At 37.8% G+C, this 24,166-nt stretch overlaps 1 protein-coding gene across 2 annotated transcripts in view; it reads right to left on the bottom strand.

Moving 5' to 3' along the window:
• Positions 1-24,166, bottom strand: part of LOC106882204 (HBS1-like protein) — a 91,627-nt gene that overhangs the window by 21,805 nt on the left and 45,656 nt on the right. Inside the window, exons 6-7 of one of the 2 annotated variants that reach the window (XM_014932797.2) lie at positions 3,160-3,523; positions 384-469 (exon numbers count right to left, since the gene is read on the bottom strand). In XM_014932797.2, the coding sequence (XP_014788283.1) occupies positions 384-469; positions 3,160-3,523 (450 nt within the window). Of the gene's footprint in view, positions 1-383; positions 470-3,159; positions 3,524-24,166 lie in introns of those variants that run through there. The other variant, XM_014932796.2, reaches the window with a different exon arrangement.

Here is a 24,166-nt window from a genome sequence, read left to right as displayed (position 1 = left end):
ATATATATATATATATATATATATAATATTTTTATGCGTGTGTGTTTGTCTCACCACCACCATTGTTGGACAACTGATGTTGGTGTGTTTGTGTCCCCATAACTTAGCTGTTTGGCAGAAGAGACTGATAGAATAAGCATCAGGCTTACAAGGAATAAGTCCAGAGCTTTTAAAGTTTGCAAAATTTGTAACTTTTCACTAAATTTTAAAATTTCAAAAAGTAAAAGCCCAAACAGAAAAGATTCCTCATATATAATGCATGGACATCAGGGAAACATGTCCTGTGTAGGACATATGATACACAGGACAGGCAATGGGTTAAAAGACATAAGAAGTTACTATGAAATAATTAACTATTCATAAGAATTTATCAGAATACTTACCAATAACTACTAAGTTTATTAATTCTTTTCTTCCTTCTTGTCTTTTTTCGTATTCCTTTTTTAAGTCAAGTTTTTCATATTTTGACCTGGAAGAAAAGTTTCATAATTGTTAACAACACAGCAATGGAACAACTGATCAAGCCTTAGAAATAGCAGTCAGATCTCCCTTGATTGACAATCTGTTTTCTTAAAAAAAAAAGGACTGAAACATTGCATAACACAGTCAATGATACACAATAACCGAAAAAAAGAAGGACAGGATAGTCACAGCTAGGACACTTTTGATCATGGGTCAGTTTGATCTAAGATGATTTGGGGTTAAGCAACAACTGGATGTTAGAATGTATATTTGCAACTTCACTGTGGTTTTAAATAATGCTGCCACCACCAACACTGCTGTATAATTTTGCCTGAACCAATGTTCATATGGGTCAGACAAAACTTATTGACACAGATTTTTTTATGGCCAGATGTCCTTCCTGCCACCAACCCTCACTTGTTTCCAAGCAAGCTAATATTTCCCATAGCAGGATACGTTTTCAGGGAAGACTAGAATCAAACAATATCGCTTGCATGATGGTGATACTCTTCAGACATGTCATCATGAACTATTTTGAGTTTTACTTGAAATGAAGGTGAACATAGGTAGAGAGGTGCTGCTTGCAGTAAATTTGTTGAAAGGTAGGTATGAGGGGTGAACATTCACTTGAGTGAGTGGGTGTATTCTCAGCATGCATCTAAAGGCCAGAGAATGTTAGTTGGGAGAAGGCCATAACCCTTCACAAACAAGATAATTCAGGATCTGAGGGGTTCCACGATTGATTTGAGGTAACTTTCCTACTCAATGGACATGACAAAATTTGGAGTATAGATTTATTTTCCCCTTTGATGCTGTGTAAAGCTCAGCACATTTCGTAACCTGTGTATGTTGCTTCATCTGGCACTCTTGTAGCATATAAAAGAAAATCATCAACAACCTCAACACCTTCCCACTGCCACTGTTATCATGATGATGAAGATGATTATGATGAAATTTCATTCACAGGGCTCTGGTTAACATGTTACTATAGCAGGAGACACCAGTCAGTCAGTCAATAATGCCCATTAAGTAGGACTGAACCCTAAACCATATGATTCTGAAACAAACTTCTTCACCTCATGACCATGCAGTATACAGGGTGGGTCAAAAATCACACCCCAAAACAAATGACTCCTGGTCTTGTGCCAAAATTTGAAATCATCATCATCATCATCATTATTATTATAATTAAGGTGGTGAGCTGGCAGAATTGTTAGCATGCCAGGAAAGATGCTTAGCAGCATTTCGTCCATCTTTACGTTCTGAGTTCAAATTCTGCCAAGGTCAAATTTATCTTTCATCCTTTTGGGATCGATAATTAAGTACCAGTTGAATACTGGGGTCAATGTAATCAACTTAACCCCTCCTCCAAAATGTCAGGCCTTGTGCCTTTAGTAGAAAGGATTATTATTGTTATTATTATTCATTTTGTACATCATGTACAAGCATGTGTGTATTCATCACTGTTTTATTTATTTATTTTATTCAATTTTAGAAAAACTGAAGCAGGTCTTTGATAATTCCGGAGTGCGTTGAACCTATTTTGTGTGTGACTTTTGGTTCACCCTGTATAATGAAAGTATGAAAAGGAGTCATAGTTAACCCATTTGATACCAACCCACCTAAAGTGGGCTCTGGTCCTGTGATATAAATTCCTGTTTTAAAGTGATCTAAATTGAAAACTTCTATCAAAATTTCATATCAGTTTATGTTACAAGCACCAGCTTAATAATAACAACCTAAATCCAAGGCCTCTGCCAGGGGTGTAGCCAGCCCACTTATGCATACCTTTCCTTCTTTGGACACTAAACTCCGCTTGCGAAGACCTGTTGAGGCAAGTGAAATTGAAACCGAACTAAATTCGACGACTGGCACCCATGCCAGCATCGTCTCCTTCATTGGACACGAAACTCAGCTTGCGAAGACTTATTGGGGCAAGCGAAAGCGAAATCGAGAGGGCACCTATGCCGAGCGTCGCCTTTCTGGCACTTGTGCCTGTGACATGTGTAAGGACTTTCGAGCGAGATCGTTGCCAGTGCCCCTGGACTGGCTCTTGTGTAGGTGGCACATAATATACACCATTTGAGCGTGGCCGTTGCCAGTACCGCCTGACTGGCCTTCATGCCGGTGGCACGTAAAAGCACCCACTACACTCTCAGAGTGATTGGCGTTAGGAAGGGCATCCAGCTGTAGAAACTCTGCCAAATCAGATTGGAGCCTGGTGTCGCCTCCTGGTCCACCAGTCCTCAGTCAAATCGTCCAACCCATGCTAGCATGGAAAGCGGACGTTAAATGACGATGATGATGATAATGATGTACAAGTATGTGTGTATTCATCACTGTTTTATTTATTTATTTATTTTATTAAATTTTAGAAAAACTGAAGCAGGTCTTTGATAATTCCGGAGTGCATTGAACCTATTTTGTGTGTGACTTATGGTTCGCCCTGTATAATGAAAGTATGAAAAGGAGTCATAGTTAACCCATTTGATACCAACCCACCTAAAATCGGCTCTGGTCCTAAGTGATCTAAATTGAAAACTTCTATCAAAATTTCATATCAATCTATGTTACCAGCTTAATAACAACAAAATTATCTTACTAAATTCATTATTATTTTCAAAATTAATTGAGACAAAGGCAGTATATTTCTATAGAAATATGGTAACAAAAGGGTTAAATAAAGAAGTTCCTTACCTTGAAGAACTCTTTGGCAATCCCATAGGTCTATCATTGACATCGCGACGAGCAGTTCGTGGAGTAAGAGATCCTTCCTTGTTTGGAGTTCTAGAACCATCTTTACAAGGAGTACACAAACCATCTTTTTTGAGTCCATTAACCTCTGATACACCCATTAAATCAGCAGCTAAAGTGGCATCGGTAACCGTAGTAACTGGTGTAGGAAGGGAACAAGTCAATTTGTTATCATTTGAAGAATTTTGTTTAGATTTGGTAGTTAAAGGCGTTGTTACTTCAGAAGAATCAGGTTGCTGATCAGCAGAGCTTTTACAACTGGAACCATCTTTCAAGTTCTTAGATAATAATACATCTTTCTTGGCAGCTGGAATAACAACAACAACAACAACAATAATAATAATAATAATAATAATAATAATAATAATAATAATAATAATAATAATAATAATAATAATAATAATAACAATAATAATAGTGGTTTCAAATTTTGGGACAATGCCAGCAATTTTGTGGTAAGGGAGTTGATTACCTCAGTGTCCAACTGGTACGTATTTTATTGACCTCCAAAAGGATGAAAGGCAAGGTGGACTGTGGCAGAGTTTGAACTCAGAACGTAAAGTTGGAAGAAATGCCGCTAAGCAATTTTCCCAGCAAAGTAAGGATTCTGCCAGCTTGCCACCTAAATAATAATAATAATAATAATAATAATAATAATAATAATAATAATAATAATAATAACAATAATACTAATGGTTTCAAATTTTGCCATGAGGCCAGCAATTTTGGGGGAGGGTGCTAGTCGATTACATCAACCCCCAGTGCTCAACTGGTACTTAATTTATCAACTCTGAAAGGGATGAAAGGCAAGGCAAAGTTGACCTCGGTGGGATTTGAACTCAGAATGTACTGATGGATGAAATGCTGCTAAGCATTTTGCCCAGTGTGCTAATGATTCTGCCAGCTTGCTGCCTTAATAATAATAATAATAATAATGGTTTCAAATTTTGCCACAAGGGCAGCAATTTTGTGGAAGGGGATGAGTCAATCACATCAATTCCAGTTTTTTAACTGGTACTTATTTTTATCGACTCTCAAAAAGATGAAAGGCAAAGTCGACCTTGGCAGAATTTGAACTCAGAATGGAGCAACAGGTGAAATACCGCTAAGCATTTCGTCCAGCATGCTAACGATTCAGCCAGCTCACTGCTTAATAATAATAATAGTAATAATAATCCTTTCTATTAAAGGCACAAAGCCTGAAATTTTGGGGGAGGGGGTAAATCAATTACATCGAGCACAGTGCTCTACTGGTACTTTTATTGACCCCCAAAGGATGACAAGTAAAGTCGACCATGGCGGAATTTGAACTCAGAATGTAGTGATGGCAAAATATCACTAAGCACTTCGCCTGTCATGCTAACGATTCTGCCAGCTCACCACCTTAATAATAATGATAAATGATCCATCATGTCCACTTGATTCCAGAATTGTAAAGAAAGAGGATGATATATTTAAAAAATACAATCCCTTAAAATTTGAAATTGCAAGAATTTGGAATATGAAAACAATAAAAGTTGTGCCTGTAATAAATGGTGCATTGGGAACTGTGAGCAAAGATATAGACTAACTAGCTGTTTTTCCTGGTTTCACTCGGGCAATGTGGTGGATTTGGTTAAAGGCTATTTCCTATGTATATTTTGAATAATAAAAAGAACTAAAAATAAAAAAAACAAAAATTCCAAAAACAAAAAAAAAGTAAGAACAACCCAAAAACAATATGATGTAGTCACAGAACCTTATTTGTGGTATAACCTCGCCTTAAAAGAAAACTATATGGTAGTGCGGTTGTTGTATTGGCGACACAAGAATGTTAATCGAAACTGTTCAAGATCAATCATAGGTTGGACGTTCATGTACACTGATTAGAATTGTGAATTTCAATTATTGAAAACGCGTTCCTGGATGGATACAATTGTGCAGAGTCCGTTTGTCTCAATATGGAAAAGCTGTTTGAATGTCGACGTTTGAAGACATTTGTAACTGAAGTTTAAAAAAAACATAGTAATTAGAAAGAGCGTAAGCTATAGCTTTTTTTTTTTAATGCACAAAAAATTGAAATTATTTTTTTTCTGTGCCTCTGATTAAAATTTTCGAAAAACAAACCCAGCCACATTACTTGGAAAAAAATAATCTTTATTGTGCTGGTTTTTCGTAAAATTTCGCGCATGGGAAAGGTAACAAAATTGCCCCTCCCCACTTTGAATGGGATATTCCTATCTTAAAAAGTAATAATCGATTATCTCGGTAACCATGGGAGTTGGAGGGCAATAAAAATCTCCTGAACATGAGCGGACCATGCTGCCGCTCTGTGCTGAATTTCACGCGATTCCACTGCACCCTTCTCGAGTGAATCTGCCAACACTCAATCAATCAATCAATCAATCAAGAATACTGCAATTTATAGTATAGGTGATTGACAGAGATTGGAATAGAATGCTCTGTAGAGCTTCTACAGAAAGTTTGCCTCTTAGGGACAGGAGAACGCTTGAAAGCACATGTGGATAACTAAGGAATAGCTAGTAATCTGCTACCCACATAAATTCTACTAGATATAAGAACGAACCTGAGTCAAATCAACAACAACAAATGAAAGGGGGAAGGAAGAGGAGAAACAGAATAACAATAATAATGAGAAAGAGGAAGGCTTTATAAAATCTGTAGAATCAGATTGTGTGACATACATATAGTAATTAATGTTGATTAGAAGGAAATGCTTTCAATTGGGAATTGAAACTGGATCATGCTTTACGATATAGTAATAGCCACCAACATACTCATTTTTATATCTGCTTTTTCCATGCTGGCATAGATTGGACAAAACTTCTTGAGAGAGTATTCCAAAGCCAGATTGTCCTTCCTGATGCAAAGCCTTACTTGTTTTCATGTTCAGTACTTTATTCCACTGGTTGTTTCATATTGGCCTGCCAGTCTATGAGACATAAATGAAAGCTGCAGCTGCCCAAGAAATGTCAATGCAAAGAAACAGGCATACACACATGGCAGTGGGGTTATGCAGTTTGTTTCCCAACCACATGGTTTTGGATTCAGTCCCACTGCATTGCATCTTAGGTATGTGCCATCTACTATAGCCCTAAGCTGACCAAAGCCTTGTAAATGGATTTAATAGAATGAAACTGTGTGGATGCCTGTTCTATACGTATACACTTTATATATATATATATATATATATATATAAGAAAAGCAACAAAAATGTATTAGGTCATAGCAGTACATATGTTTCGTACAAGCCACTGAAATGAACTTCCATTATGCAGCTGAGGAGTACAATTTTCATTGCACATCTTATGTGGTGTTCTCACTACATAAATAAATGAGGCTTGTACGAAACGTATGTACTGCTATAACCTAATACATTTTTGTTGCTTTTCTTCTAATTTAATTCACCAAATCTCATGATTTTGCTTTTGGATTTTACCCTACCAAATTCTGGTGCCACAAACATTTTAAGTACCACATTCAATCTTTTAATTGAATCTATATTATATATATATATATATGCAAGCTAAGTGAAATCATGACCATCCACACATATATGCATGTCCTTTTTGGACATCCCCTCCTCACACACATCTGACTTCTGTCAAAATTCCCAGCAGACCCCTCCCCTCCACTCTCCCTCACATGCATCATCTGCTGCGGGTCCACTTTCTCATGTGTCTATCTGCACACTCTCCATGGCTTTACATATCTTCCCAACCCGCTTCCCTGATTCTCCAATTTCCCTTGCCATCACTTCTTAAAGTCATTTCTTCTCCATCCCTAAACATATCCCCTCACACTCTCATGGAACATCCCTCTCTATGACCTCTGCACTACCTATACCCTACTCCCTGGGGATAAACCCCAATACATCCCCACACCATTTACTTTTCTTTCTCTCACTCTGACTGTCCCTCGAACTTTTTCTCTAACTCTCTCCCAACTTCTTCCTCCTACTGGGGTAGTCAAAAGCCTCTTCTATTGTAAGATGACTATCTCTGTCCCTCTATCATACTCCAACTTCTCGTCTGGTACACAGCCACTGCCCTTGGTTTTACTCTCAACCAAGTGGTCTCTGTCATGCAAATTACTTGGTAATCCAGCCGGTGCTGGTGCCACTTAAAAAGCTGCAAAAAGTTTCCACATGAAAAGTACCCATGCTGGTGACACATAAAAGGCACCCATGCCAATGATACACATAGAAGGCACCTGTGCTGGTGACATATAAAAGGCACCTGTTTAGGTGACATGTACATGACACCCGTGCTAGTGACACATAACAAGCACCCAGTACACTCTGTAATGGTTGGCATTAGGAAGGGCATCTAGCCATAGAAACCAAGCCAAAACAGACAACTGGAGCCTGGTGTAGCTCTTTGGCTTACCAGCTTTGGTCAAACAATCTAACCCATGCCAGCATGGAAAATGGACATTAAATGATGATGATGATGATGACGACGATGTGTGTGTGTTTGAGTCCCTTTGTATTGCTTGACATCACATGACTGCTGTAAAAGAAGGTCCTTCATTTCTAATATTCTACAAAAATATATCTGGTCATGGAAAAATATAATTTTGCTTGAAAACAGGCAAGGGCTCTTGACAGTAAGAGCATCCAGCTATAGAAAAATTTGCCTCAATGAACTCCATCTGGCCCTTGATTGAAAGCACAGAAAAGTTAAAGTGATCATCATCACCACCACTATCTGCTTTTCATGATGGTATGGGTTGGATAGGTCATCACAGTTCAAGTTAAGCTTTTGTTTGGGGTTACTGTCCTCTTAGACATGGCCAAAAGGCTATGCCTGTCTCATTTGTTTTCATTTTGGCATGGTTTTCTATAGCTGGACACTCTTTCTAATGCCAACCACTTTACAGAGTGCACTGAGTGCATTTTTTGTGGAATCAACACCAATATTTCTGTTTTCTTTTGTTTATCAACCACTTCACAATATGCACAAGTTTCTTATTTCTTTACTGCCCACAAGGGGCTAAACATAGAGGGGACAAACAAGGTCAGACAAAGGGATTAAGTCGATTACATCGACCCCAGGGCATAACTGGTACTTAATTTATCGACCTTGAAAGTATGAAAGGCAAAGTTAACCTCAGAACATAAAGACAGACGAAATACCACTAAGCATTTCACCTGTTGTGCTAATGTTTCTGCCAGCTCGCCGAAACGTTTTCTGCCCAATTTCCATCAACCAAATTCCACTCCCAAGTTATTGGTCAACTCATGACTATGGTCATCATCATCATTTAATGTCTACTTTTCTATGCTTGCATGGGTCAGATGAAATTCGTTGAGGCAGATTGTCTATGGCTGGATGCCCCCTCCTGTCACCAACCCTCACCTGTTTTCAACATGCAAAATTGGAAATAAAAAACATCAATTGTATGATGATGATGATGATAATGCTCATTTTCAAATTTTCAACCATGGCATGATGTCAAAACAAATGTACACTCCCCCCACTCTCTCTCTCTCTAGATAGATAGATATATGAGATTAGATAAATATACTGTGGGCTTCTTTAAGTTTCCATTTACCAAATCCACTCACAAGCTTTTGGTTATCCCAGGGCTATAGTTAGAAAATATTTGGCCAAGATATTGTACAGTTGGACTGAACCTGAACATGGTTGGGAAGCAAGCTTCTTAACCACACACCCATGCTTTTGCTTATAATAATAGTAATTGTTTCTAATTTACGTACAAAGCTAGAAAATTTAGGGGTGGGGTTAGTTAGTCACAGTATCTGACTGGCAAAGTTGACCTTAGTGGGATTTGAACTCAAAATACATAGTAAAAGGTATTTTTCCAACACTCTGATTCTTCCAGCTGGTCACTCTATTATTATTATTATTATTATTATTATTATTATTATTATTATTATGATGATGATGATGATGATGCAAGCTCATAGGGTAAATTGCTTAGCAGTGTTTCATCTGTCTTTATGTTCTGAGTTCAAATTCTGCCAAGGTTGATTTTACCTTTCATCTTTCCGAGGTCAGTAAGATATGTACCAGTTGAGCACTGGGGTTGATGTAATTACTTTACCCTCTTCCCCAAACTTGTTAGCCATGAGCCAAAATTTGAAATCATTATTATTATGCAAGCTGGCAGAATCGTTGGCATGTCAGACAAAATGCTTGCCAGCATTTCATCTGTTTTTACATTCTGAGTTCAAATTCCACCAAGGTCAACTTTACCTTTACTCCTTTTGGGATCAATGAAATAAGTACTAGTTGAACACTGGGGGCAATGCAATCAATTAACCACCCCCTACAAAGTTCAGACCTTGTGCCTATAGTAGAAAGGATTAATAATAATAATAATAATAATTATAATTATTATTTCAAATTTTTGTCACAAGGGCAGCTTGGGGTGGGGGTGGGGATGAGTCAATTAGATCGATCCCAGTGTTCAACTGGTACTTATTTTATTGACCCCAAAAGCATGAAAAATAAAGTCAACCTCGGCAGAATTTGAACTCAGAACGTAGTAACAAGCAGAATACCGCTAAGCATTTCACCCAGCATGCTAATGATTTTGCCAGCTCGCTACCTTAATAATAATAATGATTTCAAATTTTGCCTGTGCCTGGTATACTCTTATCAAATTGGTAGTCATGATGGATATATTGGGCTTCATATATTTGTAACCCAATGTCACTTTGATGGCATGTGCTGCTCTCTCATAATAATAATAATAATAATAGTTTCAAATTTTGGCACAAGGCCAGCAATTTCGGGGTAGGGGGAGGAGTTGAATACATCGACCCCATTACTCAACTGGTACTTATTTTATCAACCCAGAATGGATGAAAGGCAAAGTTAACTTTGGCGGAATTTGAACTCAGAACATAGTGATGAGCGAAATACCGCTAATCATTTTGTCCAGCATGCTAATGATTCTGCCAGCTCACCACCTTAATAATAATGATGGTCTCTGATTTAGGTAAAAGACCAGCAATTTTGAGGAGAGAGGATTAGTTCTTACCATCATCTTCAATATTTGATTGAGACTTTATTTCATTGACCCTGGAGGGATGACAGGCAAAGTTGATCCCAGCTGAAACTGAACTCAGATTGTAAAGTGCCTGAACAAATACTGCAAGGCACACTAATTATAATAGATTCAAAGTTTGGCACAAGGTCAGCAATTTTAAGGGAGGGAGCAAGTTGATGACATCAACCCCAGTGCTCAACTTGCACTTATTCCATCGACCTCAAAAGAAAGAAAGCAAAGTTGACCTCGACAGAATTTGAACTCAGAATATAAAGACAGACAAAATGCTGCTCAGTATTCTGTCTGGTGTGCTGGCAATTCTGCCAGCTCACTGCCTTAATAATAATAATAATAATAATAATACTCTTTTACTTGTTTTAGTCATTTGACTGTGGCCATGCTGGAGCACCGCCTTTAGTCAAGCAAATTGACCCCAGGACTTATTCTTTGTAAGCCTAGTACTTATTCTATCGGTCTTTTTTGCCGAACTGCTAAGTTATGGGGATGTGAACACACCACCATCGGTTGTCAAGCAATGGTGAGGGGACAAACACAGACACACAAACACACACATATATATACACATATATACGACGGGCTTCTTTCAGTTTCCGTCTACCAAATCCACCCACAAGGCTTTGGTCGGCCCGAGGCTATAGTAGAAGACATTTGCCGAAGGTGCCACACAGTGGGACTGAACCTGGAACCATGTGGTTGGTAAGCAAGCTACTTACCACACAGCCACTCCTGCACCATAATAATAATAATGATTGTTTAAAATTTTGGTACCAGGCCAGCAAGTTTGTTGGGAGGTATGAGTCAATTAGATCAATCCCAGTACTTGATCGGTACTTTATTTCATGGTCCCTGAAGGGATGAAAGGCAAAGTTGACCTCAGTAGCGGGATTTGAACATAAAACCAGAAGAAATGCCACTAAACATTTTGTCTGGTGTACTAAGGATTCTGCTAGCTTGCTGCCCTCCTCCTCCTCCTCCTCCTACTATTACTACTACTACTAATAATAATGGTTTCAAATTTTGGCACAGGCACGAAAATTTTGAGGAGGAAATAAGCTGATTACATCAACCCCAGTGCTCAACTGGTACTTATTTTACTGACCCTGAAGGGATGAAAGGCAAAGTTGACTTAAATGGTATTTGAACTCTAAAGACAGGTGAAATACTTATCAGCATTTTTCCTAAATTCTGCCAGCTCACCACTTTAATAATAATAATAATAATAATAATAATAATAACAATAATAATGGTTTCAAATTTTGGCACAAGGCCAGCAAATTTTGTGGGGGAGGCAGAAGTTAATAACATCAACCCCAGTACTTGACTAGTACTTATTTTATTGACCCTGAAAAAGAACAGCAAAGTGGACCGCAGTGGTATTTGAACACAAAACGTAAAGACAAGCGAAATGCTGATAAGCACTTCACCTGACATACAAACAACTCTGCCAACTCACCACTTTAATACTAATACAACTACTACAAATAATAATGGTTTCGAATTTTGGCACAAGGCCAGCAATTTTGGGGGAGGGACTAAGTCGATTAAATCGCCCCCAGAGTTCAACTGGTACTTATTTTATCAACTCTGAAAAGGCAAAGTCAACTCTGGCGAAATTTGAACTCAGAACATAAAAACGGACAAAATGTCGCTAAGCATTGCACCCGGTGTGCTAACAACTCAGCCAGCTCACTGCCCTTAAATACAATAATAATAATAATAATAATAATAAAAACTACTATAATAGTTCCTCATATAGGGACAAAGCTAATGATTTTTAGTGAGGAGAAATAATTGAATGTAGTATTCATACTGTTCCTGACATCATTAGCAATATAACAGTTGATTTGAACATAGAATCAATATACAGGATTGTAAAATTCACTTATTTGCCTTTTAATGTTGAATCTAGTCACATCAAAAGTCATATTGATAACTAATGTTTCTTTAAGATCTTGCTACTTCTCTTTACTTGGTTTACCAACTGGTCTGCCCAATCATGTTTGCTAATAGAGCTATTGTTTTACCCTTGTGTATATATGTACGTACATACATATACACACACACATATATATATATATATATATATATACATTATAAACAAGGGCAAAAGAAAAAAGGATTTCTATGCCAATATGCTGAGAATAGACTTTCTCAGCATATTGGCACAAAAATCGTTTTTTCTTTTGCCCTTGTTTATAATTGTTTATAATTTTCATCTTTAAAGATATTTTAATATGTTGGCCACTTTGATGGAATTTTTTTTTGAAAAAAATGTTATCCTATATTAGAAGTATATATATATATATATATATATATATACACACACACACACACACACATGTGTATGTATATATATGAGTGTGTGTGTGTATGTGTGCACTGTCATGCAAATGGTGCCCCTCATTTCCAAACTTTTGCAACACATCCAGTCATAGGAAAAGATTAGATTACATGAAAACAGGTGAGGGTTGGTGACAGGCAGTGCATTGAGATGTAGAAAATTTGTCTCCACATATTCTGTCTGACTTATGCAAGCATGGATTTGTGGACATTAAAACAATGATGATGATGATGATGATATGTATGTATGTGTGTGTGTGTGCATGCAAATGTATTTCCTTTTCTTCTTTTACATGTTTCAGCCCATAGGCTGTGGCCATGCTGGGGCACCGCCAGTAATAAATGTAAAGATGGATATAATACTGCTAAGCATTTTGTTTGGCATGCTAATGCTTCTGAGAGTGTATGTGTGTATGAATAAATGTCATCAAAGGTACCAAAATGGTGTGTCTTACAGAAAAATGGATTTGGTCCCAAGGGGAAGGTTTTTTGGTTATTAGTAATCAAAAAAGATAATTAGCTGTGCGAAATAACTCAACTTCCAGATCGCCAACATTGAATGCCTTTAGAAGCTGTCATTTTAAACTCATGATTAACTGAGTGTGTGTGTGTGAGAGAGAGAGAGAGAGAGAGAGAGAGAAAGTGTATGCCACATCTTATAACTGTCTATCTACCTCTCTGTCTTTTATGCTTTCCTTCTCTCTCTACATATATTTACCACATTCTCTCTCCCTCTCCCTCTGTGTACATGTATCTCCCATGCTTGCTGCTTTCCACTTCTCTCTCTTCATATATGACATGTAATGAAAGTCTGCCTATGTATCTCTCTCTATCTGCCTTTTATGCTTTTCTCACTGTAAACTTGCCTCCTCTCTATACATATTTAGCACACACTCTCTCACTCTTTTGTTGTATATGTATGCCTCTCCCACTGAGTGTGTATGTTTGTATAAGTGTGTATGTAAGGAATTTCATCACAGCGACAGAGTTGAAACACCCTGCTCAAAGCATCAGCAGTGAGCTCAGGAAACAGCCGAACAGAGAAGGAACAAACTTGATGATATTCAAACACAAGTCTCAATCACACAGTCGCAGGAAATCCCCTGAGCATAGGATGCACTGATTAGATGACAGGCACAGAAGAGCCTCCATCATACAGACTCAGAAGACAATGTCCCGTTTCAATTCAAACGACTTCAATTCCCAGTGAATCTTAGTTGTGCCATGACCATCAACAAATTGCAAAGGCAAACATTTTCGGTTGCCAGTTTACACCTTGAAGAGCCCTGCTTCAAGAGTAGGAAGTAAGAAAAATCTTTACATCTATGCACCAAATGGAAAAACAAAAAAACTTCGTTTACTGAGACATTATAAGGACTGAGATATCTGGCACCTTGCTGTACTCAAGAAGACCTGTCTGTCACAGCAGAATTGATGAGTGCTGGTGCCACATAAAAAGCACCCAGTATACTCTGTGGAGTGGTTGGTGTTAGGAAGGGCATTCAGTCCTAGAAACCATGCCAGAACTGACATTGGAGCCTGGTGCAGTCTTCGGCCTAACCAGCTCCAGTCAAACCACCCAACCCATGCCAGCATTGAAAATGAATGTTAAATGACGATGATGATGATTATATATGAATGATCTAACTGATTTCAAAGAGACTGGTGATGGTCTGCACTGGCATGACATGTATTATTTAGTAAAATTGAGAAAAGGAGTACACTGAATTTGCTGTGGGGAGTATCTTTACAACAAAATCTACATTAGAGAGAAATACACTTGGAATTTAACATATATTCCTCAGGTAAAATTTCCTTCTAAATATTTTGATATTTGCCCAGTTGTTGCTCTGTAATCAGAAGTATGGTTGAGTAAATCAGTTGAATTACTAGTTCATATGTCAAAAGTTGATATGTTACAAACATTTTGTTTGTCTTTTGGCATTGACAATTCTATCTGCCTAAATTTATATAACAGCAGAAAATAAGTAACTTCTATGGATTTTGTGTCCTAGACAGGGTAATACTTAGCTCTTATCTGCTCCATGCTAATGAATCCACAACGAAGAACCAATTGTATTAGCTTTGTTCAATTGGTTTATGCAGTCATTTATCATCAATCATACACATAGCTGATAAGCTGACTCTAGAATTGTGCTAATTCAAACTCTGCCGTAGGTATCATGTTGTTATGTTGCATCCTTGAACAACCAATTATTTCAGTTTACCTCAGTGGCTAACTAGCAACAAACTCAGATATTGATAAAGTGGTGATGTTAGGGAAGATATCATCATCATCATCATATTATTATTATTGTGTATTAAGGTGGTGAGCTGGCAGAATTGTTAGCACATCAGACGAAATGCTTAGCGGCATTTCTTCTGCCTTGACGATCTGAATTCAAATTCTGCTGAGGTCAACTTTGCCTTTCATCCTTTCGGGTTCGATAAATTAAGTACCAGTGAAACACTGGGGTTGATTACATTGACTTGCCTCCTCCTCACCAAAATTTCAGGCCTTGTGCTTATAATAGAAAGAATTATTATTATTGTGAACCCCTACACAAATTATTGATGGTCTTTATGATGTGTTCCTCATCTGTGCCACTGTGGCTAATAAAAGAACTCATTATTATCATTATTATTATTAAATACACTAACAATAATAAAAACATCTAAATGTGTAACTTGACCAATCACATTGTCTTTACAAGAATTCATAAGCAAAAGCCTCATTGGGGGCATTTGAGTTGAAAAAGAGTCAATTACTGATGTATTACATATGCTTTCCAAGAAAAAAAATATTGGTTTCAAATTTTGGCACAAGTGGGTAAGTTGATTACATCAGTCCCGGTACTCAAGTGGTACTTATTTTATTATCAGCTCCGAAAGGATGAAAAGCAAAGTCTGACTTGGCAGCATTTGAACTCAGAACATAAAGACGGACGAAATGTCATTAAGCATTTTGCCTGTTGAGATCATGATTCAGCCAGCTTTGCTACCTTCAAAGATAAAAAATATTAACAAAGTTATCTATTCTCAGCTGATAAAGTAAAGGTAGTTTTTTTCTTTCTTTTCACTCTTAAAATCTGTAAGCTTACTCTTTACTCTTTTACTTGTTTCAGTCATTTTGACTGCGGCCATGCTGGAGCACCGCCTTTAGTTGAGCAAATCGACCCCAGGACTTATTCTTTGTGAGCTTAGTACTTATCCTATCTGTCGCTTTTTCCGAATCGCTAAATTACGGGGATGTAAACACATCAGCATTGGTTGTCAAGCGATGTTGGGGGAAACAAACACAGACACACATATATATATATACATATATACAACAGGCTTCTTTCAGACCAAATCCACCCACAAAGCTTTGGTCGGCCCGAGGCTATAGTAGAAGACACTTGCCCAAGGTGCTACGCAGTGGGACTGAACCTGGAACCATGTGGTTGGTAAGCAAACTACTCCTGTGACTCAAGTTTAATTTACCCACTCGAATTAAATATATAATTATCTGAACAAAAGAATTATTACTGATACAAGACAGAGGTACAAACATGGTTTCTGAAACGTGTGGTATTGAATATAATAACAACCATTAATCTTTAACTTATTTCAGTCATTAGACTGTGGCCATACTGGGATACTGCCTTTAGTCAAATGAATTGACCCTAATATTTATGTTATTAAACCTAGTACTTATTCTACCAGTCTCTTTGCCAAACTGCTAAGTTACAGGGATGTAAATACACCAACACTGGTTGTCAAGTAGTGATGGAAGACACACATATGATGGGCCTCTTTCAGTTTCCATCTACTGAATCATCTAACAAGACTTTGGTTGGCCTGAGGTATAACAGAAGACACTTGCTGAAGGTGCCATGCAGTGGGAACGAACCTGAAACCATGTGGTTGGAAAGCAAACTTCTTGCCACACAGCCATGCCTGCACCTATCAATATTTTCTAAGATGAAAACAAAACTGATACTTTACATTGGTGTAATCATTCTTTTTTGCTGGAATCGATTGTGTGTGTCTCACAGTAACTCAGGCATAGTTTTTGCAGCAGGTTGTTCTTCTTATCACAACTACTTTATAGCTCAGATTGGGCATGTTTGGAGTGCCATCAGTGTTCTGCCACTGGACCCTACAGATGTTGACTATGACACAACTAAAGGGTCCATGCTACTTCGTATCAGCTTGTTTTTGGATCGGTTACCTACATGCAGCTTGTTGAATCCATATTTTCTCGGTTTGTTCTCTCCTTTTTCTTTGGCATGTTTTATACAGGTGGATGTCCTTCCTATTACCAATAACTTTACAATGAGGACAATATCCATTTTATCATGTCAACAGCACTAGAGGCATTCATTTAGGCTGGACTAATGACTCATTTGTCCTGTAATTAGATTTAGTTCTAAATGGGTTGCCTGCATGTGCAGAATCCACACCTCTTCAATTCTTTCTTTGATAAATGGGAAGAGAATTCTCTTGAGATGGTTAGGAGGCTATCCATGATGCAGGCCACTGTCATCATTTAACATTCACATTTCCATGCTTGCTTGGGTCTAATGGAATTTGTTGATACAGATTTTGAATGGCTGGATACCCTTCCTGTCACCAACCCTCAATTGTTTCCATGTAAGGTAATATTTCTCATGTTTTTTTATGCAAAACTGAAAAACAAATAAAATCACTTGTATGGGAGTGATGCTCATTAACAACTATCATATGATGTCAAAACAAGAGTACACACACACACACACCTGTGAAAGGCTTCTTTCAAATCCATTCACAAGGCTTTGATTGGCCCAGGGCTATGGTAGAAGACGCTTGCCCAAGGTGTTGTACAGTGGGTACAAAACCAAAAATGTCATTTTTGGGAAGAAAGGTTCTTAAACACACAGCCATGCCTGTGTCCCCCACCCACATACATGTGTGTATGTGTGTGTGTGAGTGGTGTTCTCACATTTCCCTGCTTTGACATCACAGGCTAGTTGTAAACAAACGTCACCATCATACCAGCAGTGTTGTTTACTCTTCTGTGAAAACATGTCCAGCCATTGTGCTGTTTATATTTGAAGACTTAGAGAAAATATTACCTTGTATGGAGCCAGGTGAGGGTTGGCAACACAAAGAGCATAAGGTCATAAAAAAATCTGCCTCAATTAATTTTTCTGAGCTATGCAAGCAAGGAAAAGTGAATGTTAAAACAACAATGAGGGTGATACTCCTCTTCCCTCTGTATACACACATGCGCATGCACACACACACACGCACACACACACACACACAGTTTATTTAGGCTGATCCAATGGCCTGTTACTGATTCTACACACATATACACAGGTGAAGTAAAGAGATATATCAGAGATACTTTGCCTCAAGCAGAACTGTTGAAGCTACTTATAGACGATGATTAAAGCATTCACATTGTAGGAAATCTTTGTGTAACTTCCGTACATATTGCAGGATAACAAGTTTTTAGTCCTTTATATGATATGCTTCCCCTGAATGGGGCAGCAAGGACCAAATTAGTCTTTTCCTGCAAAAGGGTTCCATCTGCCAACTCTAGTCAACTACAACCACCTTGAACTGATTTCAGCTTCCATATCTTCCTAGTGATATTCTTAATTTCTTTGGGTTACAAGTTGATCTTCTAGCAGAAATATCACCACTGATCTTCTCGGGAGACCATGACAGCCAACTTCTATGGGGATAAAGCTGCGTACCATCTTCTGACCAGAGTCTCATCCTATGTAGCTTTCTTCTGTTGGTATGAGATGTCCTTATGCCTCACGAGACTTCGTCAATGTGCAGATCTGGGGAAGGTTCATCATCATCATCATCATCGTTTAACGTCCGCTTTCCATGCTAGCATGGGTTGGACGAATTGACTGAGGACTAGTGAAACCAGATGGCTACACCAGGCTCCAATCTGATTTGGCAGAGTTTCTACAGCTGGATGCCCTTCCTAACGCCAACCACTCCGAGAGTGTAGTGGGTGCTTTTACGTGCCACCGGCACGAAGGCCAGTCAGGTGGTACTGGCAAAGGCCACGCTCAAAATGGTGTATTTTATGTGCCACCCGCACAAAGGTTGTTCTTTTTATTTCAGGGATGACAAGAGGCTGCTCATTCATTAATGCCTTTTCTCTTCGTGCCAAAAATATGATTCAAGACAAAGCATGGAACCAGTGTCATCACAGGCATTGCCATCAGAATGCATGTAATCAGAACAGATACAAGTATCTTGTCTGATGCTTTAACAATTCCACTAACTCAATGCTCTGGACTGGTACTTTATCAACTTTTTAAAGAAAGGAAGGGGAAGAAAATCATATATATGTATGCATATGTATGTATGTATATATATGACAAAACCTACATAAACTAGAACACTTAAATAAGTATTACTGTAACCAGAATTAAAATCCCTATAACGGACAATTATGCAATATCACTGTATGGTATGATATAAACAACAAAACCACCATAAACCAAGAACCCCTTAACAAGCCCAACTCTATGAGAATGAAATACAACTTAGAACAATGAAAAAACAAGATATAAAAGATTCGCAAAGAACAAGCGCATCATCAGCTGCCTAATGGATATTATCATGGTTTTAACACCTAGTCAGTACCATTCAACTCAGCAGTGTCAACAGTATCAAAAAAAGCATACACTATATATATATGTATATATATACATGCACACGCATACATACATTTGCACACAAGAAACATTAGAAACTAATAATCTTGATATGAAATGGCAGTGTGCAAATCATAATATATGTCTGCTAGCATGGAAAAATGCATATTAAATGAATGAATGATATCAGTATCTTCAGTATCATTTTATATCTGTTTGCCCATGTTGGTATGGGTTGGATGGGTCTCAACATTTTGCTATGGTCTTCCCTTCAACCAGTCTTTAGCATGAAATGAATCTACTTCATTGAGTCACCAGCACTAAAAAAAATGAGTTCAGGAGGACTAAAGAACCCTCCCAGCAATGTGTCAGTGATTTTTTTCTTCATGAACTGAATTTGCATTTAATCATGCTTACTGGAATTAATCAATAATCAACTTGGTGGCTTTATAGTTATACTTTCTATTGTTGCTAGGTTGATCCCTTGGCATCATATGGTAAGCTACTCTAGTTTCCTGGGGACTGCTATGATCTCAGTCTTTTTGGAGCAGACCTCTAGTTGAAACTCATTAAAGACTAAATTAACTTTGCTGAGAAGTCTCTGGAGCTCAGTCAGCAGGGTGGTAATCAACGTAATGAAGGCTGGTGTCACCTGTAGTGTTGTTTGGCTGTAAAGCATAGACCCTAAAATTGCCGACACAAAGTGACTGAGAGCATTTGAGACGACATAGTACAGGCAAGTGCTGTGGACCAGTAGAGTGGTCTGTACAGTAAACACTCGAGTCCTGGAAGAGATGAAAGTGAGCTGAAAGCTGGTGATGGTGGTCTGATGGCAAAAATTGCAATACTTTGACCACATCATCAAGGCCCAGAATCTCTGTGCCCACATATTTTGAGACTGGATAGACAGAAAATAGATTGCAAGCAACACAAATGAAGATGGAGTGATGACATCAGGGACAGGAGGGACTCTGGTGGAGTGTACAGCTCCAACACAAGACAGCCAATGCATGGTAAAGAGTAGTGGTTGTGTCAGAAGCCCTACTTCTGATCTTCAGCTATGAGGATAAGTATATTCATTCCTCAATATTATCTTCAAACCTAATGAAAATTGCTGAATAGTTAGCTTTAAATCTGAAGTGACTATTCCATGGTATTTGCCAGAATTCTCTTTTTTAAATTACTTAATATTAGGCTTTTGAAATTTTGATCAGTTCCTACAAATAATATTTAAAAAAAAGAAATATTTCAAGGAATCATCATTGGGTGTAACCAAAAATTTACTTAAGTTTTGTAGATGACAATTGAATTTCTTCCTAGGCAGGACATTAGTGTGTCTGGTTTAAATTCCACTTCTGGTACCTATTTTCGGCAGACTGGGGCACTGAGGTATGCATCTTAATTGTTTTACATATATTTTCCAATACTAACATAAAAAATCTAAACATTTTCCAGCACTACCATGACAAGAACAAACATAAATATATGACAAAATAGCTGAAGCAGATTTGAACTCAAGATCTCTGAGCAAAGAGTCCAATATCATGTCATTTCAGTTATTCAACTCTGCTATAGCTGAGAAAAGATGTGGTTTGTAAATTGCAACAAACAACACACTTAACAGACAACAAGTACTAATGTGGTCAACCTACAGCTGAATGACATTTATATATTGCTAGAGCTTATATGTTTATTGCTAAACATCGAAATATAAAATAAGAATGTGATTTGTGGTTAACTCTGGCTTTTTTTTGTCATATAATTCCATATATTCACATCTGAACTTCAGGTGAATTTTATAAGTTTGAATAATATCTGGAAAGAAGATAAGTATTAGCAGTAATATTACAATCCACGATACATCATAAATGATATTAAAATAATGGGAATAATCAATAAAATCAAGTATTAACTGGTTGCTGAATTAACAGTAGATGGAAATGGAAATATCCAATGTCATGTGACTAACAGGAAAATAGCATCAAACCTGATCAACAGAGGGAGAGAGTAAATGTGTAAAAAATTTTTAAAAGAGTCCCAAAAACCTTTAAAGGATTAAAGCTCCAGTTTCATAGTGTTTTAACAGAATAAACAAATCTTCCTTTGGACAAGATATAACTCTACTTCAGGTAGTATTTTCAGAGAAGCTGATTGTTATTTCTAACTGCAAAGTCAATTGAGGTAAGTATTATTAAATATTCTGCTTAAAACAACAAAACAGCTCAACTCAATATATCAGAATTGGTAGTCCATTATCATATCTCCTCAGTTATTTTGTATTTGCTAGAGTTGAGAAAGGATGTGATTTGGCAATTGCTACAGACAGCTTGCTTAATCCTTTAGCATTTAAACCAACCATATCCAGACTAAATTTTCTATCTGTTTTATGTTCAAACTGACCAGATCCAACCTCTAACACCTACTCGACAATGTCATTCTAAAAATAAATAATTGCAGCATTGAAATCTTGAAGCTATAAGATAATGCATAATTAATTCAAAACAACATGAATAAAAAAGTATTATGTTTGACAGAGTAAGCTGAATGCTAAAATGTTAATAAATAACAGATGGTGAAGCAGTCAATCCACCTTAAAGTGACATTACTAATGTCCAAAGCCCAATCTTATCTTTTTCAACAGCATGAACAATCACACCACACCTCAAGAGAACAATATTGTACCCTATGCTCTCTAAACATGAACAACATACAAGTAGAATCCTCAAGGTTACTATCAATGCCAGGCCCCACCATCATTGAGGATCTCTTTTGCTGGTTGCACATCTTCAACATAGCAAAGACAAGTCTCCTTCTGTAGGACTACAAAAATAATTCAGTCCCAACATGCATTAATGCTTTACAAAGTTCAGGCAAGACTCACAATGGAATACTGATACCACTTACAGGACTGTTATACTGTGATACATACACCCACCATAGACCCCAATTGATTAATTGATATGAAGTTTTTTGCCAACATATTCAATCTCTGACTGATAAATATGTTGTCCTTTCACTGTGCCACCAATATATGCTTTCTACTCCTTAGGGTTGTCTGGTTTTGAGGCCACTTCCAGGTAATCCTGATTCACTCATTACTCACATTGTGCTCACTCTTCTCCAAGCCACCTCCCTATACAAACCACTTTTAACCAATCCTTCTCCCTCAGGGTGTCAGCCCACTGGAAACTTCCCACCACCTCCTTGCCCTCAATAATCATGCAGCTGTTGAGAAGGAACATGGACTATGTTGAACTCACAGGACCTGTGAAATTCATGGGCACAGACCCTTTCTCCTGTACAAATGAAATGCAGGGAATACTTTCAGTCTATGCCACAGGAAATCAAACTTATAATGTAGCAATGCCAATGATTCTATGGACCAAAAATTGTGTTCTTATTTCCTTCATATTCAAATAAGTCTTCAACCACTCATTTATTATTTTATCCACATTTTTGATCAAGATATATCATAAAACAACTATTATTGTTGTTGCTTCTTAGCCCTAAGTCAGATACTACTGAGTAAACCTATGATCAAAGACATTCCAGCTATGACTATCCTGCGTTTTTCTTACATGCAAGGAACTTGTCATCACATTATCCAGTATGACCTTTTTGTTTAAAATGGTAAGAAGTGAGGTGAGGAAGATTTGGGCTACGATTTCAAGCAAGTTGAGCAATTACATAGAGGCTCCTTCAATGGTTCATAGCTACAGGCTTGTTCAATATTAGTGGTAATGGCAGAGTGCAGAGTATTTTCAGTACTGTTGTGAAATTATAATAATCCACTAAAAGAGTAAAATTATATATAAAGACATCATGGAAGTCTCTCCTGGCTGAGCTGCAACTTCTCTTCAATAAGAGGTCACAGCTCTGGCACAACAGACATGTCATAAGAATGTCACAGTGAAGAGTTGCAAGACATGTTCTTCATGCTGAGCCAACCAGCAGGAGACCTAGGGGTAGAACATGAATTATATGGTAGGATAATATCTATAGTCTCAGTTGGTCATGCTTAGTAATCCAGCCAGAAAGTCTAACAATGGCTGCTTCTGATAGAACTCTATGGTAGAGGTACTTGAGGATTCTATCCTCAAGTGGTGAAGATAGATGGATGGACATTTGTTAAATTACACACAAACACACACATACATACATATTACAAACATGTACATACAATACATACATTTCGCATTCAACGCAACTCAAGTTGCTAACTGGGAGCTATAAAAAATTTTTTTCAGCTTACCAATGCTCAATATGGGAAAAGCCTACAATCCTTGCCAATAAATTATTGTTTCTAAATGTATTTTTTTTAATACCTATCATGGGCTGCTCATATATATACATATACATTCATCATCATCGTTTAACATCCACTTCCCATGCTGGCATGAGTTGGACGGTTTGACTGAGGTCTGGAGAGCCAACAGCTGCACCAGGCTCCAATCTGATCTGGCAAAGTTTCTACAGCTAGATGCCCTTCCTAACGCCAACCATTCCGAGAGTGTAGTGGGTGCTGTTATGTGCCACTGGCATGAGGGCCAGTCAAGTGGTACTGTGAATGACCACACTCAACAGGTGTTTTTTATGTGCCACCTGCACAGGAGCCAGTCTGGCGGCACTGGCAACAACCACGCTCGAATGTTGTTTTTCACGTGCCAGTAAGGCGACACTGGCAACAATCACGCTTGAATGGCATTTTTTACGTGCCACAGGCACGTGAGCCAATCAGCGGCCCTGGCAACGATCACGCTTGGATGGTGGTTTTAACGTTCCACTGCCACGAGTGCCAATCAGGCCATGTCAGCAATTTTGATCTCATTTGCCTCAACAGGTTTTCGCAAGTAAAGTTTATTGTCCAATGTATGACGAGTACTCATAAGTGGGCAGGTTATATATATATACATATATAT

The sequence above is a fragment of the Octopus bimaculoides genome, chromosome 18, assembly GCF_001194135.2.
Source record: "Octopus bimaculoides isolate UCB-OBI-ISO-001 chromosome 18, ASM119413v2, whole genome shotgun sequence".
NCBI classification, from domain to species: Eukaryota; Metazoa; Mollusca; class Cephalopoda; order Octopoda; family Octopodidae; genus Octopus; species Octopus bimaculoides.
The sequence above is the reverse complement of the archived record's forward strand: the minus strand, read 5'-3'. Positions and strand labels throughout refer to the sequence as shown.